Source organism: Xenopus laevis, chromosome 4L, assembly GCF_017654675.1.
Source record: "Xenopus laevis strain J_2021 chromosome 4L, Xenopus_laevis_v10.1, whole genome shotgun sequence".
NCBI lineage: Eukaryota > Metazoa > Chordata > Amphibia > Anura > Pipidae > Xenopus > Xenopus laevis.
In genome coordinates this window covers 152,428,219-152,449,568 of record NC_054377.1, presented here as the reverse complement: position 1 = coordinate 152,449,568, position 21,350 = coordinate 152,428,219, and the positions used below count along the sequence as shown (strand labels likewise).

General features: G+C 43.4%; 1 protein-coding gene across 6 annotated transcripts in view; it reads right to left on the bottom strand.

The window, feature by feature from the left end:
- Positions 1–1,421: 1,421 nt before the first annotated feature.
- LOC108704030 (protein bicaudal D homolog 2) overlaps positions 1,422–21,350 on the bottom strand; it is a 47,557-nt gene continuing 27,628 nt past the window's right edge. Inside the window, exons 2-9 of one of the 6 annotated variants that reach the window (XM_041590985.1) lie at positions 20,949–21,161; positions 10,531–10,683; positions 9,858–10,307; positions 8,564–9,565; positions 7,766–8,040; positions 7,157–7,367; positions 5,201–5,278; positions 1,422–3,485 (exon numbers count right to left, since the gene is read on the bottom strand). In XM_041590985.1, coding sequence (XP_041446919.1) covers positions 5,234–5,278; positions 7,157–7,367; positions 7,766–8,040; positions 8,564–9,565; positions 9,858–10,307; positions 10,531–10,683; positions 20,949–21,161 — 2,349 coding nt within the window. In that variant the 3' untranslated portion in view covers positions 1,422–3,485; positions 5,201–5,233. Of the gene's footprint in view, positions 7,368–7,765; positions 8,041–8,563; positions 9,566–9,857; positions 10,308–10,530; positions 10,684–20,948; positions 21,162–21,350 lie in introns of all 6 variants that reach the window. The other 5 variants (XR_005967079.1, XM_041590984.1, XM_041590986.1 and 2 more) reach the window with 5 other exon arrangements.

The following is a 21,350-nucleotide window of genomic DNA, read 5'->3' as shown; positions in this document are numbered from 1 at the left end:
TTTCCTAACAGATGTATTAGAGCTCACTCAAATAACTGATTCCAGTACAAACAAAATCTAACAAAATAACTGCCTTTTGCACAAATCCTGCATGTAGAGAGACATGATGTCTGGTGAGTTTAATAGAGTGACCTCTAATACATCTTCTAGGCAAAAGGAGCCCCCCTATAAGATATATTGGATCTAACTGTCAGTGATTATCTGACACCCAACTGCTGCATGAAAACAGAATGAAGAGAAACAGATGCTGAGAGAGGGATAGTGAAGATAAACTTGACTATTTCAGAAACTGCAGAATATTTCAGATTGTTTTTAGAAAGTTTCTTACTTCTTTATGCTGAAGCCTATATTGAATTTTCATTTTCGCGATAGTTCCCCTTTAAATTTGAACCTCCCCTTTATGGGTTCAGATTTGGTTCAGCTGAATTTTAATCCTATGAAAAATGCTAGGATTTATCTTAAAGGGATCCTGTCATCGGAAAACATTTTTTTCCCAAAACGCATCAGGTAATAGTGCTACTCCAGCAGAATTCTGAACTGAAATCCATTTCTCAAAAGAGCAAACAGTTTTTTTATATTCAATTTTGAAATCTGACATGGGGCTAGACATTTTGTCAATTTCCCAGCTGCCCCTGGTCATGTGACTTGTGCCTGCACTTTAGGAGAGAAATGCTTTCTGGCAGGCTGCTGTTTTTCCTTCTCAATGTAACTGAATGTGTCTCAGTGGGACCTGGATTTTACTATTGAGTGTTGTTCTTAGATCTACCAGGCAGCTGTTATCTTGTGTTAGGGAGCTGTTATCTGGTTACCTTCCCATTGTTCTTTTGTTTGGCTGCTGGGGGGGAAAAGGGAGGGGGTGATATCACTCCAACTTGCAGTACAGCAGTAAAGAGTGATTGAAGTTTATCAGAGCACAAGTCACATGACCAGGGGCAGCTGGGAAATTAACAATATGTCTATCCCCATGTCAGATTTCAAAATTGAATATAAAAAAATCTGTTTGCTCTTTTGAGAAATGGATTTCAGTGTAGAAGTCTACTGGAGTAGCACTAGTAACTGATTCATTTTGAAAAAAATTGTTTTTCCCATGACAGTATCCCTTTAATGGTTCCAAACCATATCCTGTGTCGGTGCATCCCTAATGAATACAGTGCTGACAAATGCACTGTATTCATCCATGGATCAGCTAAGCGCCATTTTCTTTGCAATTTGCATCTAGGTCCATGGGTTGTTTCTGAAGGCGCAGTTCTTTGTGCAGAACTAGGTGGTATTGAATATCTATTCAGCCAAACATATTTACCTTGATGACTGGGCACAGATATGTTTTTCAAATAAGTAAAAAAAAAAAAAAAAGAAGTAGAATCTCGGAGCAGTTTTCCTGCAATGCACACATATTAATGAATAGAGAAGCAGAGCCTGGGGCCTTTTATCACCTTTATTGATACATGTGACTACCTTACAGAGCCTCTACGCACAGCCTTTTATTATTAGCTCATTAACGCCTCGCTCGCTAAACAAACCAGTATACGATCAGCCTTGTGTAAGCTCACGTGGCAAATCTCCGTGCATATGACATAGAAAGAGAGATGACTTTGCCACTCAAGGTAATGCACATTAACATAATACAGTACTTTATGATATCATTTCAAATAAATACCCACATAAAGGAAACAATCTGCAGTAACAATAGTTTAAGAATCAATACTGTAAAAAGGCGATAACATTAAAAAAAAAAAAAAAAGTCCCACAACGAGGGATTTTTCAGTTTTTCCAGCAAACAGAAATCTTCGTTTTTTTTTTAATTTAAATGTCAACCATACTTAACATTTTCAAAGCTTTTTTTTCCTGTCAGAAACGACAGCAATTGAGTACCAATTGAAGCATTCGGCTCGGCCTCAACAAACGTGCCGCTTGTTGATGCCTCTCACTTTCTGTTTCCTGAAAACAACAGCGATTGAATACAACATGCAAGATTGAATATTAATACTTTTTTTTTTTTTTCATTTTTAACATTTTTTTCACATTTGCCAACATTATTATGGTTAGACACAGTCCACCACCGTTAAAAAGAAGCTTATCATACCACCGGATTTTCCCGTATATATCTTCGGTTCGGCTACCACAAATGTGTCTTTGCTTGTGAAAGTTCAAAAGCTTTTCGCTTTGGTTGACAAACCTTTTCCAACCCTGTGAATCGGCAAGGATCGGCTTTTCCAAGAATCACTGACCAACTGAATTTTCTACAATTTTCTTTCTTTTTGTAAATATATGCTAAGGTTAAAAATATTTAGGGTGAGTTCCCTGTTTGCATTTATTGCTCTGCAATTTGCTTCAAATGTTATGGGTTTTTTTTTTCCAAAACTCTCAAACTGTTTTTCTAGTTTTAACTATCCTTAAATTCCCTCGGCAATTAAAAAAAAAAGGCACCTTCGGTTTTCATTTGTAACATAAGTGTAGAAACAGACAACTTTAGAATTTGTCGCTCTCTCTCTAGATGTGCCAGAATTTGGCACGGTACAAAATAAAAAAATGAAATAAAACAATTCCAATTTGGAATCTAACTGGTACAGTTGTATAAAATTCTGTTTGTCAGCAATCCTTGAGTTCCTAAAAAATCAGATAATTCTGGCATTTTAGGTAATACTACTTATTATATATATTTATATATATCATTTTCAAGTGCCTATTACTGTTTTTTAATCAAAGCAAAGTCAAGTTTTCTTCTTGTTACGTTAAACTATTCCTAAGAATAATAACAGCATAATGAAACCCCAGAATTTGGAGACCCTGGATTTTTTTTTTCCATGAATATGGCAGTTAAAAAAACAGTAATTTCAACACAAACCTAAACATATTATACTGACAAACAAAAGCTGAAGTTGCACAGAACATATTTAATAATATATAATATAATGTTTTTACTGAATGCCAAAGCATGTGTTAAATCATTAAAAAAATCCCTGCAACATGCTGATGCCAAAATCAACAAGTACAAAGCGTAATACTAACATGGAGATCAGCCATGCTGTGGCTATCAACGTAGAACATGTTTGGAACAGCCATGGTTAATTCTGGTTACCAAACAGCATTCTAGAAACACGTCTACATAAAATATAAAGTAGAATATTAAAAAAATATCAAAAAGTGCACAGGTTTCAAAAACAAATTGAAAAAAATAAAATAACCGAAAATAAATCGGAACTGAGTTTAATTTCAGATGTAAAGTGTATGGACTTCCCGGTTTGCTGGCGCTGAGTACACCCGGAGCTCAGGCGTTGAGAGTTTATTTGTTCAGCACTTGTAAGGGATCTTCCAAAATCAGCAGCACTTTATGGTTAAAGCTTTAATTTAGAGCCTATAAGGATAAAGCCCCTGAAAGGAACCAGGGCTGTAGGGGAACAGATTAACAGAACGTGTAGTGGTTTTCCGTTTTGGGTCACTGCTAAGAGTGACCCCAATGCACTGGACGGATACATCTTCTACAGCTAAAAAAAAAAAAGAGGGACAAAACAAGATATTAGAGACTTAACACTAGGGAAGGAAATTGTGAATTGAAAGGAGCTCGTGCAGAGCAGGTTAGTTTGGAAACAAAGCTGGTACTGGTTAGTTCCCAGAGGGACAGGCAAGGCCTGCTGAAGCCAAATACGGTCCGATGATACTGTCCAATAATGGCTGGTGGGAAGTGGACTTCTTACAAGTGTTGAGCACAGGTGCTGAAGCTCCGAGAGAGGTGACAGCAAGCACAGAGGAAGGTGTACAAATGTATATGTGCATGAAGCATAAGGTCCTCAGAGACATGCAGAGTCATGCAGCCTGCGGCTAGTAGTGGAAAAGTTTAAGCATTGTGTCCATTCAGAAGAGGCGCCTGCTGGACGAGGTAGGTCATTCGGAGAGAAGTGTTCATGCTTTAGTCAGAGTAATAAAGATAATAGGAGAAAAGACTTTAACTGGCGAGACCAGGCCCAAAATCAACCACAATTTGCATCTCAAAAAGCAAAATCACGGCTGAGCTGATTAGCAGAGCACAAGGGTCGGTGGAAGCACTGCTGCGCATGAATAATGCCTCTGCCTTGTTTGATAGGAGACTGGACTCTGTGCCAATTCCTGAACTGGCAACTCCCCAAATATAAACCTCATAGGAATGATTCCCTGCTTGGCTGGAGATTTATAGATCTAATGGCACTAGGAGCCCTCTCTGACACTGAAGGAAGATTCCCCGAGTCCGGATTTACAATCCTCTAGCACTAAATCAACCTAAATCTCGATAAAAACTATACCGATTTCAACTGCCAGCATTCACAGCCAGCCCTTGGCCTGATAGAGGAATACATAAATAATGGCTGCTTTACATTCAGCCTCATCCTGACTCTTGCAGGAAAACTGGTATCGGTTTCTGGCCACCCCGTTTCCCTCAGACAGCTTATTAGGATAGTGGGAGCTGCCATATTATGCAGAGAAAACTCTATAGATTTGCATATATGCATGAGCCGCCATACTGTATGCAAAGACTTCAATAAAGACCGCAATTAAAGCAGCACCATCAAAGTTAGTCCATCACACCAAGGTTGTTAGTGTGAGCAGGGGTCCATCCAGTAATTCCTGGCTATAATCTGTTTATGACCACTAGGGGTGCTGCATCTGAGGAGATCATGCAAACAGTATGGCAGCTGTCTGAGGGAAATTAAGCTGATTTATAAATGGGATTTTTTATCTTACACCCAAAAATCAAAGATTGGAGCATGTGAAAGAGAACTGGGAACAAGTAGGGGGATTAGGAGAAATCCTGACTGGTATTTAATCCTCCGCTCGCGGGGACTGCAGCCAAATCATTTCTCTCTTTTCACTGAATATGACAACTTCATGTCAGCATCTTTTTTCAATAAAAGCTCAGCTCAAATCTAGGAAAAGTCTATCGCCTCAAGGTTTTCAATGTGAGCGGGGGCTCCGGCCACTAATACTCCCGGCTATGATCTGCGCCGCTGCTCTAAGAACCGAGATCTAATGGAGCGTTAATTACACAAATGCTGCATGAATATAAAAAAAGTCATTTTGGATTAATCATTGGAAGCGAAGCGAACGTTTAACAGACAGCGTTAAGCACATGAATGACAAGCACCTGCCGTGCACAAATCCGGCAGATTTTTATTTCCATTAATTGGAGCGCCACATAGAATGACGTGATGGGGGGGGGAATTGTTACCTTCCATTAGAATTGGGGTCGAATCTCCATTGGCTATTTAAAGGCAGATGGACGTGACAATGGCAAGATGTTGGCAACCTACAAGGAATGGGCATGAGAAAAGGGGTGATGCGAGTGATGGCAAATTTAGTACACACCAGCAGGCAGTAAAGTCTTGCAATATGCATTTTAAGCTTTATGTACACAATTTCTCTTGGAAAAACAACTAGAAAAAACTAACAGGGTTTTACATTACCAGAAAATTGCTAATTAGGCACTTGAGCTACCCCCCCCCCCACTCAGACAGATATCTGTGAGGTCGATACCTTGCACTAGCATTGTAACTTTTCACCTTATTTCTCCTCGTTACACACAGGCACAATTAGTTAAGTGCACGGTTTTAACTAACCCCAGTAATAAGTGAAATTCTCATTTTTTTTTTTCCAAAAAAGTTTGATTCTCCCCATTTCCATAATGTAGAGCCCTGTTAGTATCTGTGCTTGTAAATATATATATATATATATATATATATATATATATATATATATATATATATATTCCCTCATATCATAATCCCACTTTGGGTCTAGTGCCCTAACAGCGCTCTCAGTAACACCAAGGGAACCCACTTTCTGGCTTTGACATCATTTGAATTACCGGTCCTCAATGACACATACAGAAATGCAACACAGAGGGAACCAGCATATTTTTGGTAATTAAAGCAACTAAAATGTTCCTTTAAAGTTAACCCCTTTAATGGGAGGATACGCCCTATTTTTAAGTCAGGTCTATTTTCCGACACACCGACAGCACAGAATATTTGCATTAAACATTCACAGCAGGTAAAGTCTCCTAGACTACAAAACGCAAGAGCACGCCTAGTGGTCATAAAGAGATCATGCACTTGCTTCTGTAGTCTGCAGAACGTTTTCAGAACAACATGGCAGCTCCCACTACTTAGCATGCAGGCAAATAAAGGAACCTTCTGTGAACATTATATGCTGTGCATCAACACCTTCTGCCTGTTGGAAACCTGACTTATAAACAGGGGTAGTAACATGCCCTGTAACAGAACACATGGGCTGAGCAACAACAGACGAAACAGGAATTCAGAATCAGAAGGAATTCTGGGTTATCAGCCCTGACAATATGTGCCATGTATCCAGGAAAACTTTTAAGTTAGTAGACAACTATACTACTAAGTTAGCAGCTACTAAACTGCAATAGCCTGACAACCACATAAAGATCAAACAACCCTTCTGGAGTGGAACTATATAAGTTATTTGGGCTGATCTATCTGAACCAGACAAAAGGGCTGGGAACTCCAGCTTCTATATGGAAACAATGTTCCCTTGGATTTCCATGCTGGCCCAGGAGGGACCCTGTGCTGTTTTATCAGAGATGTAAGTACAATATATGTATCCAAATGGATTAATACAACTATGACTGCAAGAAACAGAAAAAGGGCAGGTTCTGTGCCCACTCTGCAGCCAATATTATGCTTATTGTGGGCATCCACGCAAAAGATCAGCGCAGTTACCACATACCGACAATCTCTGGTTCACGGTGCCGGCTCTCGTGTGCGATATTTTCCTACCACCACCATACATTTACACTGCACAGTGGATGGATAAGGCCCATAAGTAACAAAAGTGGGTGCCACACCAAGTGATTTGCCTTCCAGTATCTACTTATCGACCCAATGACTGAATTACTACCCTTTCATTAGTTACACCGAAGCTTAGCGTTACAAATACCCTTTGGGTCAGGCAAGAACAAGAACCCACGTCGGTTATGTTGCAACAACACCGCAGAATAGAGCGAGGCTTCATGCTGACTATACAAGCAGGAATATATAGAGCTACAGAGTCTCCGACATGCCTAGTCACAACAGATCTTATACTTCTCGCTGCAGAGCACCTGGCTGTTAAGCAGAGACGCCTCGGACCTGTCCGCACAGGAGTGCACGTGACTTACACTAGGGTTACTGCTTTTGGTTTTTGACGCTGACTTTGTGCGGGTGCGTCTCGCCTGCTCGTGATCAAGTTCCAAATGCTCCAATCGCTGGGTGAGCGCCAGTTTCTGCTGGATGGCCATGCGGAGCAGGGAGTTCAATGTCTTCTTCTCGTCTTCCGCCGCCGCCAGCTGCCTCTGCATTTCGTCCAGCTGAGTGACGTACTCATCGCATCTGAAACACAACGTACAATTCAGGTAGAGACATCATTGAGCAATTACATCATTTATATACAAGCATTAAACCCTTTAACTGCCTGCCCCTATATCCACAAGCAGGATCGCTACATCCCTGTAGAATACCCGTGACCAGGAAACATAAGAATCGATATTGCCTGCCAACTGCAACTGTCATGTTTGTAGCAAAACATAGTTATGGTGGGCTGGGATTACATTCCGTCAGATATCCGGATGCAAAAGCTGGAGCCATAAGTACTAAGTTGTGCCTGTGGGATTTCAGGGCAAGCTGCACTCTGCTGAGTCTGGAGCATAAGTTATCAAAGCAGTCACTCAGGTTCCTATTAAATCCAGAGGGGCAGAATAAAAGGATTATATACTTTGTCAGCTAAGTACCTTGTGGCAAACATGGCCCTGAGAGAGGAGAAGGTGGCAGCGTCTTCCTTTAATGCCTTCAGCTCGTTGCGCAGCTTCATCATCGTCTCCGTAACCATCGCCTTCTCATTCTCATACTTGCTCTTTAGATTGGCCAAGGCCACCTCTGCCGTCTGTAACAGAAGCACAGAGACATTTACTCCAACGGGGTCGGCTCTCTCGCAGTCTATAACGGCACCAAGTTCTGCCCCATATCCAATCAGTAGCAGGAGATCAGCAGCATCACGTCTGAAACACTGAAAACATAAAAAGGGGGCAAAGAACCCACAAACCGTCAGCAATTCTTCAAAGTGAAGTAAAATAACCCCGAAGGTTTATCTGCAGAAACCAAGGCTGTGGCATATGTATAAGGCCTGGCATGTGTCTGACACTGTACAGAACATAAGATACTGTTAGATGGAAAGCAATGTTTTCTGTTTCACCAGCTGAGGAGCTCGAGCACATTCAGATAATTCAGAGAATAACTGCAAAAACGGATATGGGAAATAGAACCTACTTTATTCATGAAAAACTGCTTAAAGGGATACAATCATTACATCTGTGTTCAGTTCTAGAATTCTCTAGACGTATCATCAGCACACAGACTTACTGTAGCCATTTTAGCTCTCTTTTACATAAGCCATCTACATCAGCAAATGATACAAATTCTGTTTAGTGGTGATGCCGCAGACTGATAGAAAGTGAGCCTGCACAGCTTGGCAGAGAGAGCGCACATAAGGTTGCCATTCGTAGTCTTTTTGCTACAGAAAAGTTTCTCACCTGTTTGTTGGCTTTAAGCACAGTCCGTAGAGTGGCTATCTGTTCCCTCTTGGTGCTCAGAAGAGACTTCAGCTTCAAGATGTCTTCCATGAGAGCCTCCTTGTCTTTATCCACGGCCGGTCCAAGTTCCTGACTCGCCACCTGCTGCCGCGACAATTCTGTTGTCCTGTCCACAGCAGCCTGGAGGTGTTTTATCTGATCACGAATGATAGCGACGAGATTGTAAATGTTCATGGGTTCTCTCCGCAGATCGGACACGGGAGATGGAAGGGGTGATGCAGGAGATCCGGGATCGTTATGGCCGTTCTCTGAATTTAAAAGACCTTTGGAAAGCAGTATGGGTGATCGACGGCCTCTGCCTTCAGGGCTGCACCTCCCACCTTTGCCCTCTTTGTAGTAGTCAAGCATGACCCGGTTGGGTGTCTCATTGTTGCACATACAGACATGATTGTACAAGTTGGCCAGTTCTTCACTGAACGTGACTAGCTCATCCTGGGCTACTGTTAGACTGCCCTGGCTCTCGCCGGCTACATCTGTCACTTTCTTTAGCTGCTTCTCCAGCCTCAGTACCTGGTCTCGGTCTTGCCGTGTGGTCTTTTCCATCACAGAGATCTTTTCTGTCATCACCTGGGTGTCGCTCTCATACCTGTTCTTCTCCTCGTTGTACTTACACTCGTACTCTTCATACTTGGCCTTCACACTCTTCAGTTCCTCTTTCAGGTCACGGATTTCTGACACTGCAACTTTGTACTTGCACTCGAGAATCTCAGGCCCATTGATGTCGACTTCGTAATAATCTCCATCTTCGTTGCTGTCCCGCTCTTTCTCGTTGTCCAGAGCAGACTGTCGTTCCTTGGTGGCATGGAGTTTCTTCATGGCGTCTAGGTTTTCGGTCAGGCGGCAGACTTTGTCGTGCTGCTCCGAGAGCGCCCCTCTAGTGTTCTCCAACTGCTTCTGCGACTCCTGAAGGGTGGACAGTAGGCCGACTTTCTCTCTTTCCACCTTCAACAAGAAAACAATATCACAAGATGAATAGTTACAGATTAATGTGGGGTTTATGCCCCATATGGTTTCATTTAGACAGATGTATAGTCAAATGTAACTTCATTTGCATATTACTTCATTGCACTGTATACATTTTGCATATTACACTATATTTGTGTTCTTCCAACTTCTACAATGAAATATAAAAGCAGAGGTTTAGCCTAAAAGCTGGTCAGCAGTAACTAGGCTGAAGGGCTAGCAATCTATCAGTGAGTGGGAGGGAGAGAGTGGTTAGGATTTGTTATGGCACCTGCATCAGCTGCTGTTTCAGTTTCTGTATCTCGGAGATGTTCAGCTCACTGAGGAGATCAGACACAAGGCTGGGTGCTGGGTTCCCCAATTCCATCTTTTTGGGAGTGGACATTTTGTTGTTGCCGTTCATTCTGATAACCCCATTCTGCTCATAGCCATTCATGAGGTCGTCGTTGTTGGGCTCCGAGGTTTCGTCGCTGAATTTCAGGCCGTCTAGAGACAGGTTGAGGTGGTTGCTGTACATGGAGTCGTTAATGTTCATGTAGTTCGAGAGCTCCTTGCGCAAGTTGTTCTTCTGCTCGCGTTCGCTTTTCAACGTCTCCAGCGCCTCCTCCAGCTGCCGCTCGGAAATCTCCTTCAGCCGGATGGCATCTTCCAACTGGCTGTTCTGGAATTCCGTCTCTTCCTCCAGCCGCTTGATCTCATGCTTCAGACCCTCAAATTCCACCTGAAAAAGACATTTATGGACATGAAAATGATCAGTAGAACCTTGTATTGGGGGGTTCCTATCACTTAACTTCTAGATCATGGATGTCCCACTCAAGGTCCGAATGTTGGATGTGGCCCTCTTTATGGGGCACACATTGCTCAAGGGCCCCTCAGACCTTTCTGTATGGCACGTAGAAACCACTCTAGCTACAGATACAGCGGGTTTTGGTGCTGGTACTTGCCTGGTTCTGTTTCAGGACGGAAACTTGTTTCTGCAGGGAGATATTCTCCTCCTCCAGCTCCGTATAGTCCTGGAGCAGTCGGGATTCTCGGAACTTGCACTCTTTGATGTCATCTCGCAGGCGGCCTCTTTGGGCTTCAATGTTCTGATTCAGCTGCGGGGAGAAACAAATTTATATTATGGGAATAGCAAGTACTAGCAGTTTATTATAAGAAGCCGAGTTACCCATAATGCACCCTGTCAAATAGAACAGCCCCCTCTGCTGGCCACGAAAATAAAATCCCAAGGAAAAGTAACAATCTCCATTTTCAGAGACAACAAGTGGATTTTTGAACGGACATGATTAATTGTATGAATGGGGCCGGTCATTCCACTCCCAGGCTCAGAATGACAAAAGAATGTTCTGTGGATTATTCAGCAAGTATCTGCCCTGCCAGTATCAGTACAAAGGATTTAGGTGGGGCAAGAGAAGCTTCCCAGGTACACAACAATAGAACCCATTTACCAACTCACTACCCAATCTAACCACTAGTGGTCACTCTCACACAGGACAAAATGCAGCATAGCTGGACAAGATTATACAGTTAGTATTGTATTATATTCCACAGCTATCTAAAGATCAATCCCATCAGTCCCTGACCCAGTGAGCTTACAATCTAAGATCCCTATCACATTCCCATCAGTCCCTGCACCAATGATTTTACAATCTAAGGTCCCTAATAAATCTCCATCAGTCCTTGCCCCAATGAATTTACAATCTAAGGTCCCTATCACATTCCCATGAGTCCTTGTCCCAGTGATCTTACAATCTAAGGTCCCTATCACATTCCCATGAGTCCTTGTCCCAGTGATCTTACAATCTAAGGTCCCTATCACATTCCCATCAGTCCCTGACCCAGTGAGCTTACAATCTAAGGTCCCTATCACATTCCCATCAGTCCCTGCCCCAGTGATCTTACAATCTAAGGTCCCTATCACATTCCCATCAGTCCCTGACCCAGTGAGCTTACAATCTAAGGTCCCTATCACATTCCCATCAGTCCCTGCACCAATGATTTTACAATCTAAGGTCCCTAATAAATCTCCATCAGTCCTTGCCCCAGTGAATTTACAATCTAAGGTCCCTATCACATTCCCATGAGTCCTTGTCCCAGTGAGTTTACAATCTAAGGTCCCTATCACATTCCCATCAGTCCTTGCCCAGTGAGCTTACAATCTAAGGTCCCTATCACATTCCCATCAGTCCCTGCCCAGTGAGCTTACAATCTAAGGTGACTATCAAATTCACATGAGTCCTTGTGCCAGTGAGCTTACAATCTAAGGTCCCTATCAAATTCGCATTACCCATTGACCCAAAGGAGACCCCCCATCCCTATAATATTATCACAGGCACATGAGACTCAGAAAGAGGTGCAACAGACTCATTCCTCGTGCCCAGCAGTTACAAGGATGATATATAGGGTCCCCACAAAGGGCAATTAAGCGACTAACAATGCACCCCGGGAGAAGCCAAGAGTTCATGGCAAACACATGAAAGACAGGAGGGGCCCCGGCCGGGAGCCCTTAATCACCAGCGGTTACGGTGTCAGATGAGACAAAGCCACACAAATCACCGCTCTCTGCCGCAGACATTAACAAAACAAAATGGCTGCCTAGGGGGAGGGTGGGGACAGTGGATTTATGGCCGACGCATCATTGTGCTGAGAAATAGGGAAATAATTGGAGCTGCCAGTGGATTAACAGATGGGGTGCCCCTTTGTCTCGGTCCTGTTAACCTGTTCAGTGTTGGAATGGGGCATACTGTTAGGTCTATTATTATTATTATTATTAAGCGGGAAATAGATTTAACAGCTGCTGAAGTCACAAACAGTAACAGTTTCCATATATATTTATGAAAAATGCCCATTAGGAGGGCCCCAAAATAAATCTTCAGTGGGGACCAGTGACTTCTACTAATGCCACGGCTCAAGCCCCCCCCCCCATATAACAGCTAACAACAAACAAATTGCCCTATAATACCCCTCCCAGTGGCCCAGCAGTAACATCCAGTAGCTGAACCCTGGGCCCCCACCAGCCAATCAGTATCTACCCTGTTAATGGGGTGTTCCGATCTATGGGGCCCCAGTTATTACCTCATTTGTCACCTGGGCCCCTAGACAGAAGGTACAATTAGAATGGAAAAATAAGTGCACTCTTGGCCACTCCCCTGATTCACTTCAGCCACTCACAGAACAGCAGAGATGCCCCTCCTGTGGCCCCGCAGATCAAGTCAGAGGGCCCTACGTCAGACATCAGTAGAGCAAAGTGTCACACAACCGGCAGCTGCACTCGGCAGTTTGGCCACTACATGTCAGTTTAGCATTGGCCCCGGGGCATTGTGTAGCTTTAAAGGGCACTCAACCTTATTTGTATGTCCCCTGTTTCTCCAAGTGGATATGAATGATCAGTGTGACGCCCCTTTAATCCTACACATTAAAAAGGTTTATTCAAGGGTGGCAAAACTTGGCTCCTTAATTTACTGGCTGCCTAAGCATGCTGGGAGTTGTAGTTCCAGTCCACGATGGTGGGACCAAGTGTGAGATACTGATCTTCATTTGCCCTGTCCTATTCTGTGAATCTCAGTGCGTCACTCCCCGAACCCTCTGCACTCCCTGAACCCTCTGCCCCAGACACAGCACTTCCTGTTCCTGTCGTACAGTCTCCATCCCAAGAGCCGACCAGAGCCCCAGCACCGGTGTGTGAGGAGGAGGAGGAGGAGGGAGAAGAGGGAAGTCTGACATCGATGACTCAACTCCCTGAAATCTCTCACATGTTTTTGTCTTTAGCCCATGACTTCATTCTCTAGTCCTGTCCGGTTCCTTGTTTGTCCGACCCCGTTTCCTACTGTGAGACAGAGCCCAGACCCCCCAAACCAGTCACCCCATTCTATCAGAGCACGAGTCCACTAGCCCATATCTAAGGCTACACATAAGGTTTCTTGGCTTGCGGGTGATCTCACTTGCCATTTTGGAGTGAAAAAGCCGAGAATATATTTTCATCGCCAAATCAGAGGTGAGTTAATCCTCAGGCTGAGAAACAACCTCGTCTGACTTATGAGCCACATGCCAAACCCTCCCTGTAACACAAACAGGAATTCACTGCAATACTGAAAAAATGCATCCGTCCCTTCCTTGAAATTATCTACTGAATACACCATTGTACTGGCACTGGTATCAATAGATGTGTAAAAGAAAACTTCATCCTGATGAAGGGTGGGAGTTCCCCCCCGAAACGTTGATGTTTGGTGGCTGAATAAAAGGGGATAATCCCCGACTGCACTAATCGGTGTGTGTGCGGATCCGTTTTCTTTTACACATTGGTTGCTAAGGGACCCGGCCGGGTCAACGGAAGGAACGCACCACCAGCTTGCAGGAGTGGTGAACTGCGGTAGGAGAATTACATTGTAATCAACTGGTATCAATAGCTCAGGGCAGTCTTTTGTAGTGTGTGGGGGCTGATTTTTATGATCAGGTGGCACATGAGATCCCGGGCCTCTGAGTCACGGCTACAAACTTTACTTGTGTCCGACCTGGTCAATATCTCTGCAAATTTCCAATTTCCCTTACGTCATAAGGCAAGACTGGTCTCCCACATGTAAATGAAGTAGAGACAGTCACACGAGTACCAGAAAAAAAACTTCCCCATGCACAGGAAGTAGAGACAGTCACATGAGTACCAGGAAATACACTCCCCCATGCAAAGAAGTAGAGACAGTCACACGAGTACCAGGAAATACACTCCCCCGTGTAAAGGAAGTAGAGAAAGTCACAGGAGTACCAGGAAATAGACTCCCCCGTGTAAAGGAAGTAGAGACAGTCACACAAGTACCAGGAAATACACTGCCCCGTGTAAAGGAAGTAGACAAAGTCACAGGACTAACAGGAAATACACTCCCCCGTGTAAAGGAAGTAGAGAAAGTCACAGAAGAAACAGGAAATACACTCCCCCGTGTAAAGGAAGTAGAGAAAGTCACAGGAGTACCAGGAAATACACTCCCCCGTGTAAAGGAAGTAGAGAAAGTCACAGGAGTACCAGGAAATACACTCCCCCGTGTAAAGGAAGTAGAGAAAGTCACAGGAGTACCAGGAAATACAATCCCCCGTGTAAAGGAAGTAGAGACAGTCACAGGAGTAACAGGAAATACACTCCCCCGTGTAAAGGAAGTAGAGAAAGTCACAGGAGTAACAGGAAATACACTCCCCGTGTAAAGGAAGTAGAGAAAGTCACAGGAGTACCAGGAAATACACTCCCCCGTGTAAAGGAAGTAGAGAAAGTCACAGGAGTACCAGGAAATACAATCCCCCGTGTAAAGGAAGTAGAGAAAGTCACAGGAGTACCAGGAAATACAATCCCCCGTGTAAAGGAAGTAGAGACAGTCACAGGAGTACCAGGAAATACACTCACCCGTGTAAAGGAAGTAGAGACAGTCACAGGAGTAACAGGAAATACACTCCCCGTGTAAAGGAAGTAGAGAAAGTCACAGGAAATACACTCCCCCGTGTAAAGGAAGTAGAGAAAGTCACAGGAGTACCAGGAAATACACTCCCCTGTGTAAAGGAAGTAGAGACAGTCACAGGAGTAACAGGAAATACACTCCCCGTGTAAAGGAAGTAGAGAAAGTCACAGGAAATACACTCCCCCGTGTAAAGGAAGTAGAGAAAGTCACAGGAGTACCAGGAAATACACTCCCCCGTGTAAAGGAAGTAGAGACAGTCACAGGAGTAACAGGAAATACACTTCCCCATGCACAGGAAGTAGAGACAGTCACATGAGTACCAGGAAATACACTCCCCCATGCAAAGAAGTAGAGACAGTCACACGAGTACCAGGAAATACACTCCCCCGTGTAAAGGAAGTAGAGAAAGTCACAGGAGTACCAGGAAATAGACTCCCCCGTGTAAAGGAAGTAGAGACAGTCACACAAGTACCAGGAAATACACTGCCCCGTGTAAAGGAAGTAGACAAAGTCACAGGACTAACAGGAAATACACTCCCCCGTGTAAAGGAAGTAGAGAAAGTCACAGAAGAAACAGGAAATACACTCCCCCGTGTAAAGGAAGTAGAGAAAGTCACAGGAGTACCAGGAAATACACTCCCCCGTGTAAAGGAAGTAGAGAAAGTCACAGGAGTACCAGGAAATACACTCCCCCGTGTAAAGGAAGTAGAGAAAGTCACAGGAGTACCAGGAAATACAATCCCCCGTGTAAAGGAAGTAGAGACAGTCACAGGAGTAACAGGAAATACACTCCCCCGTGTAAAGGAAGTAGAGAAAGTCACAGGAGTAACAGGAAATACACTCCCCGTGTAAAGGAAGTAGAGAAAGTCACAGGAGTACCAGGAAATACACTCCCCCGTGTAAAGGAAGTAGAGAAAGTCACAGGAGTACCAGGAAATACAATCCCCCGTGTAAAGGAAGTAGAGAAAGTCACAGGAGTACCAGGAAATACAATCCCCCGTGTAAAGGAAGTAGAGACAGTCACAGGAGTACCAGGAAATACACTCACCCGTGTAAAGGAAGTAGAGACAGTCACAGGAGTAACAGGAAATACACTCCCCGTGTAAAGGAAGTAGAGAAAGTCACAGGAAATACACTCCCCCGTGTAAAGGAAGTAGAGAAAGTCACAGGAGTACCAGGAAATACACTCCCCTGTGTAAAGGAAGTAGAGACAGTCACAGGAGTAACAGGAAATACACTCCCCGTGTAAAGGAAGTAGAGAAAGTCACAGGAAATACACTCCCCCGTGTAAAGGAAGTAGAGAAAGTCACAGGAGTACCAGGAAATACACTCCCCCGTGTAAAGGAAGTAGAGACAGTCACAGGAGTAACAGGAAATACACTCCCCCGTGTAAAGGAAGTAGAGAAAGTCACAGGAGTAACAGGAAATACACTCCCCCGTGTAAAGGAAGTAGAGACAGTCACATGAGTAGCAGGGCATGATGGGTACAGTGGGGCATGATTATGCTGTAGGGTAGATGGTGAAACTTGCACTTTACAGCAGTGCTGCCCTCGTTATTGATGAAGTACAACAGGTGTCAGAGGTGCTGGGAGTTTCTGGCTAAACAGAAATGTCACAAATCTTATTTATTACGAGGAGTTGCGTTTGTGACAAATGAACCGCCTCTGCTCACAAGTAGAACATGAAGTGATCCCGTCAGATCCCGCCCCTCTCTACAGCAACTCCCCGCAGCTCTCGACATACCTCAATGTATCTGTCACCAAACAGTCCCAGTCTTTCAGCCAAGAGATTCGGCTCATTAGGAATCCCAGCCATGTCCCTCCTTTGTTCCCAAGTCATTTCACCCTCAAGAAAGAAGCCAAAAACCCTCAGGAATTCACTGGTGTGGGGGGGGGGCTATTGACTTGCAGGTCCAGTGGCAAAAAGTATGTGAAAAATGCACCAACAGAAGGGTGTCTGGGAGTCTCTCCCATTTGTTATGTATAAGGAGATTTTGATACAAAACTGCAATAAAGAAGTGTATTTGTCCCATTAGTATTCCCCATCCCTTGACTTTTATAGGACAGCGCCCTCTGGTGGTGATTTCCTGACACATGGCAGAAGTCTTGCTTTGCTGTACTGAGCAATCGTTTATTAACCTGCAATCTCCCATCAAATCATATTCAAACTGTCGCTGAATCAACTGCCAAAAGAATTCTGTCCTAGTAATGAATATTAAAGGAGAGGCTGGACTTTCAATATGTTACAGAACGACTAATTCTAAGCAACTTTTCAATCGGTCTTCATTTTTCTTTTTATAGTTTTTGAATTATTCACCTTCTTCTTCTTTTTCTGACTCTTTCCACCTTTCAAATGGGGGTCACTGTCCCCATCCCAAAAAACGAATTTAAGGCTACAAATGTATTGTTATTGCTACTTTTTATTCCTCATCTTTCTATTCAGGCCTCTCCTATTCATATTCCAGTCTCTTATTCAAATCAGTGCATGGTTGCTAGGGGAATTTGGACCCTAGCAAACAGATGGCTGAAATTGCAAACAGGAGAGCTGCTGAATAAAAAGCTAAATAACTCCAGAAATAATAAAAAATGAAAACCAATGGCAAATTGTCTCAGAATATCCCTCTCTACGTCATACTAAAAGTTAATTCAAGATGAACAACCCCTTTAATTGAATCATTAAATCCCACCAATCAATGAGGCCCATGTTGTTTGTTAGTGAGGCTGATGGGAGATGTAGTTTCAAAGCAGAAGCAAGCTTGGGCCAAGCAGTGTGTATTAACCACACAGATTAATGGTTGTACAATGGGGATATCAATCGCACTGTTATAAAACTACAACTCCCATCATCCTCTGGAAGAAACCCTTATAGAAGAGTATTTATTAATGTCTGTGTTTCGTTCCATGTTCCACAGCGCGGTGCCTAAATCCCCCGGCAATTCACAGATCTCGCAGTCGGGGCGTCACTGTTCCTTTTTGCTTCATCCGGCTGAAGGATTAGATAATATCCCGTGTCACATAAAAATATAAACTCCCGTCCAGCTTGGCTTCCATCGGCCTAGGGAGCTGGGAGTCTCTGGCTCACCCCCAGCGCCTGCCACCCCATTACCTACAGATTTACAATGACGGGAATTAGGGGGAAAGTCGGAAATGTCTGGTGTCCAAAGAAACAAAAATATTGTGTCATTAATATATATAATATATAAACCCACATTGTCACTGGTTATAAGGTTATCTGTGAATGTCATTGCTATTGAAATCAATGCCCGTCTGTCCCTGTTCTCTACACTGCTGCTTCTGACTCCTGAAATAATGCAGCAGGTCTCTCTCTCCAGTCAATACTCTGTTTCCCACAATCCCTTGCATGCGGCTTCTGCTACATTGTATCAAGGTTCCCTCCATATTTGGCCGTGAATGATAAAAAGTAACAATTGGGAAGGAAATTGACTTCCCTGTATCTTCCGACTGTCAGTCCCCAAGTGCCGGTCGCAGCGTCTCATTTGCATAAATCACAGACACCCGGTGCAGCCCTAACATTACACTTCAATACATGCAAATTAATGAAGAACAAATTAGCATAACAATCGGCTCCCCGGGTAATTAGCACAATTATCAGGAAAACTTGCAACGAGACCGGCTATTAGTTGCACTGGGGGGTGAATGGGGAGGGGCCCCGGAGTCAGAAAACTGAGAATAAACGTTTCATTATCTGAATACAAAGAGTAAAATGGGGATGGGGGGGGCAGTCTCCTCTAAATCTTATACAAACCCATCTGTGCCACTTTGTGCCATGAATGTAAAGAGACGGGCACCATTGTTATATTCATCTGTCACACAGTTATATATATATATATGTGTAATTATATCAGATACTGCCCCACTCACTCAGCCTGTGCCCCCATAGCTCATAACAAGGTTACAGATATATAGAAACATTGGGGTGTCACCCTGCTATAGTTCCAGGGGTACCCAGGGTACAAATAAGCACTCACCCCAAATCTCCCCCTAACTGACCTTCAGACTGGGCCCCCTTAGCTCATAACAAGGTTACAGATATATAGAAACATTGGGGTGTCACCCTGCTATACTGTAGTTCCAGGGGTACCCAGGGTACAAATAAGCACTCACCCCAAATCTCCCCCTAACTGGCCTTCAGACTGGGCCCCCTTAGCTCATAACAAGGTTACAGATATATAGAAACATTGGGGTGTCACCCTGCTATAGTTCCAGGGGTACCCAGGGTACAAATAAGCACTCACCCCAAATCTCCCCCTAACTGACCTTCAGACTGGGCCCCCATAGCTCATAACAAGGTTACAGATATATAGAAACATTGGGGTGTCACCCTGCTATAGTTCCAGGGGTACCCAGGGTACAAATAAGCACTCACCCCAAATCTCCCCCTAACTGACCTTCAGACTGGGCCCCCTTAGCTCATAACAAGGTTACAGATATATAGAAACATTGGGGTGTCACCCTGCTATAGTTCCAGGGGTACCCAGGGCACAAATAAGCACTCATCCCAAATCTCCCCCTAACTGACCTTCAGACTGGGCCCCCTTAGCTCATAACAAGGTTACAGATATATAGAAACATTGGGGTGTCACCCTGCTATAGTTCCAGGGGTACCCAGGGTACAAATAAGCACTCACCCCAAATCTCCCCCTAACTGACCTTCAGACTGGGCCCCCTTAGCTCATAACAAGGTTACAGATATATAGATTGCAGTATAATCACGGCTCCGCACACACTTCATAATCAGCAGGTTATTTATTGTTATTTTCACCACACATCAACGTTTCGGGGGGTTTTCACCACCCTTCATCAGGATAAAACACCCAAGTAACACAAACCCTTATAAGTGCAATGCTCCTCCTTCTATTCCCATGATGCAACTTCTGGTTAACCCTTTATATGGGTTAATACTTTATACATTTCTATTAGTGATATTTACTCTTTTCCATCCTTATTCTCATATATCATCAGTGTTATACAATCATTTAAATCGCACACATAAATATTAAGTTATATAAATAGTATAAAGCATTTATAAAAAATATTTATAAAAAACATATGAAAGTGCATTAGTGCCCATTACTCACTATCGGTGACCATATTAATTTTCTCTAACCACCACCCATTTTGATAGTCCTCACATGGATATTTCTCATCTAAAACAAAAAATGAGGCCTTCTGGATTTGGCAACTTAAGACATTAACTCCGGGAGGTCTAAATGAGAATTTCAGCTTGACATGCTTTTTATAAGATAACGCACAATGCTTTTAATATGCTTTTAATTACAAAAGTTTAAGATCCTTGTGTCTTTTCCATTTTTTGTTTTAGATGAGAAATATCCATGTGAGGACTATCAAAATGGGTGGTGGTTAGAGAAAATTAATATGGTCACCGATAGTGAGTAATGGGCACTAATGCACTTTCATATGTTTTTTATAAATATTTTTTATAAATGCTTTATACTATTTATATAACTTAATATTTATGTGTGCGATTTAAATTATTGTATAACACTGATGATATATGAGAATAAGGATGGAAAAGAGTAAATATCACTAATAGAAATGTATAAAGTATTAACCCATATAAAGGGTTAACCAGAAGTTGCATCATGGGAATAGAAGGAGGAGCATTGCACTTATAAGGGTTTGTGTTACTTGGGTGTTTTATCCTGATGAAGGGTGGTGAAAACCCCCCGAAACGTTGATGTGTGGTGAAAATAACAATAAATAACCTGCTGATTATGAAGTGTGTGCGGAGCAGTGATTATACTGCAATTTGTTGAGGGGCCTTGCCGGGCCCGCGGTGAACCAGCACCACCAGTGCAGGAAAGTGGACAAGGTGAGGGTGCGGTAAATATAACACTGGACTTTACAGAGATATAGAAACATTGGGGTTCCAGGGGTACTTACCTCTCTCAGTTCTTGTGCCACAGAGTTGAGTCTCTCATTCTCAGACAGGGTGTTGGTCACAATGTTTTTGGACTGTTTGAGCTCCGTCTGCAGCTCCAGAACCTTTTTCATATAATATTCCTCCTTAGTTTGGGATTCCTGGATCAGCGTCTCCTCTCGGCTCTCTCCATCTCTCGCTACTCTCTTGTTGTTACTATGGACTTGTCCGAAGGCCTGAGGGAGAGACAGGTAAGTAGAGGTGAGTGCCAGCGCCAGGAGACTGGGTGCCAGGGGGTGACATTATTCATGTAGTTTCTCTGATTTCCAACAATGTTTATCTGATCTCAAGAGCAATTTTATTTTTAATGTTGGGTCCGTCCCATTACAGTTAATACACAGGGCTGCTGGATTAAGTTAACTTTT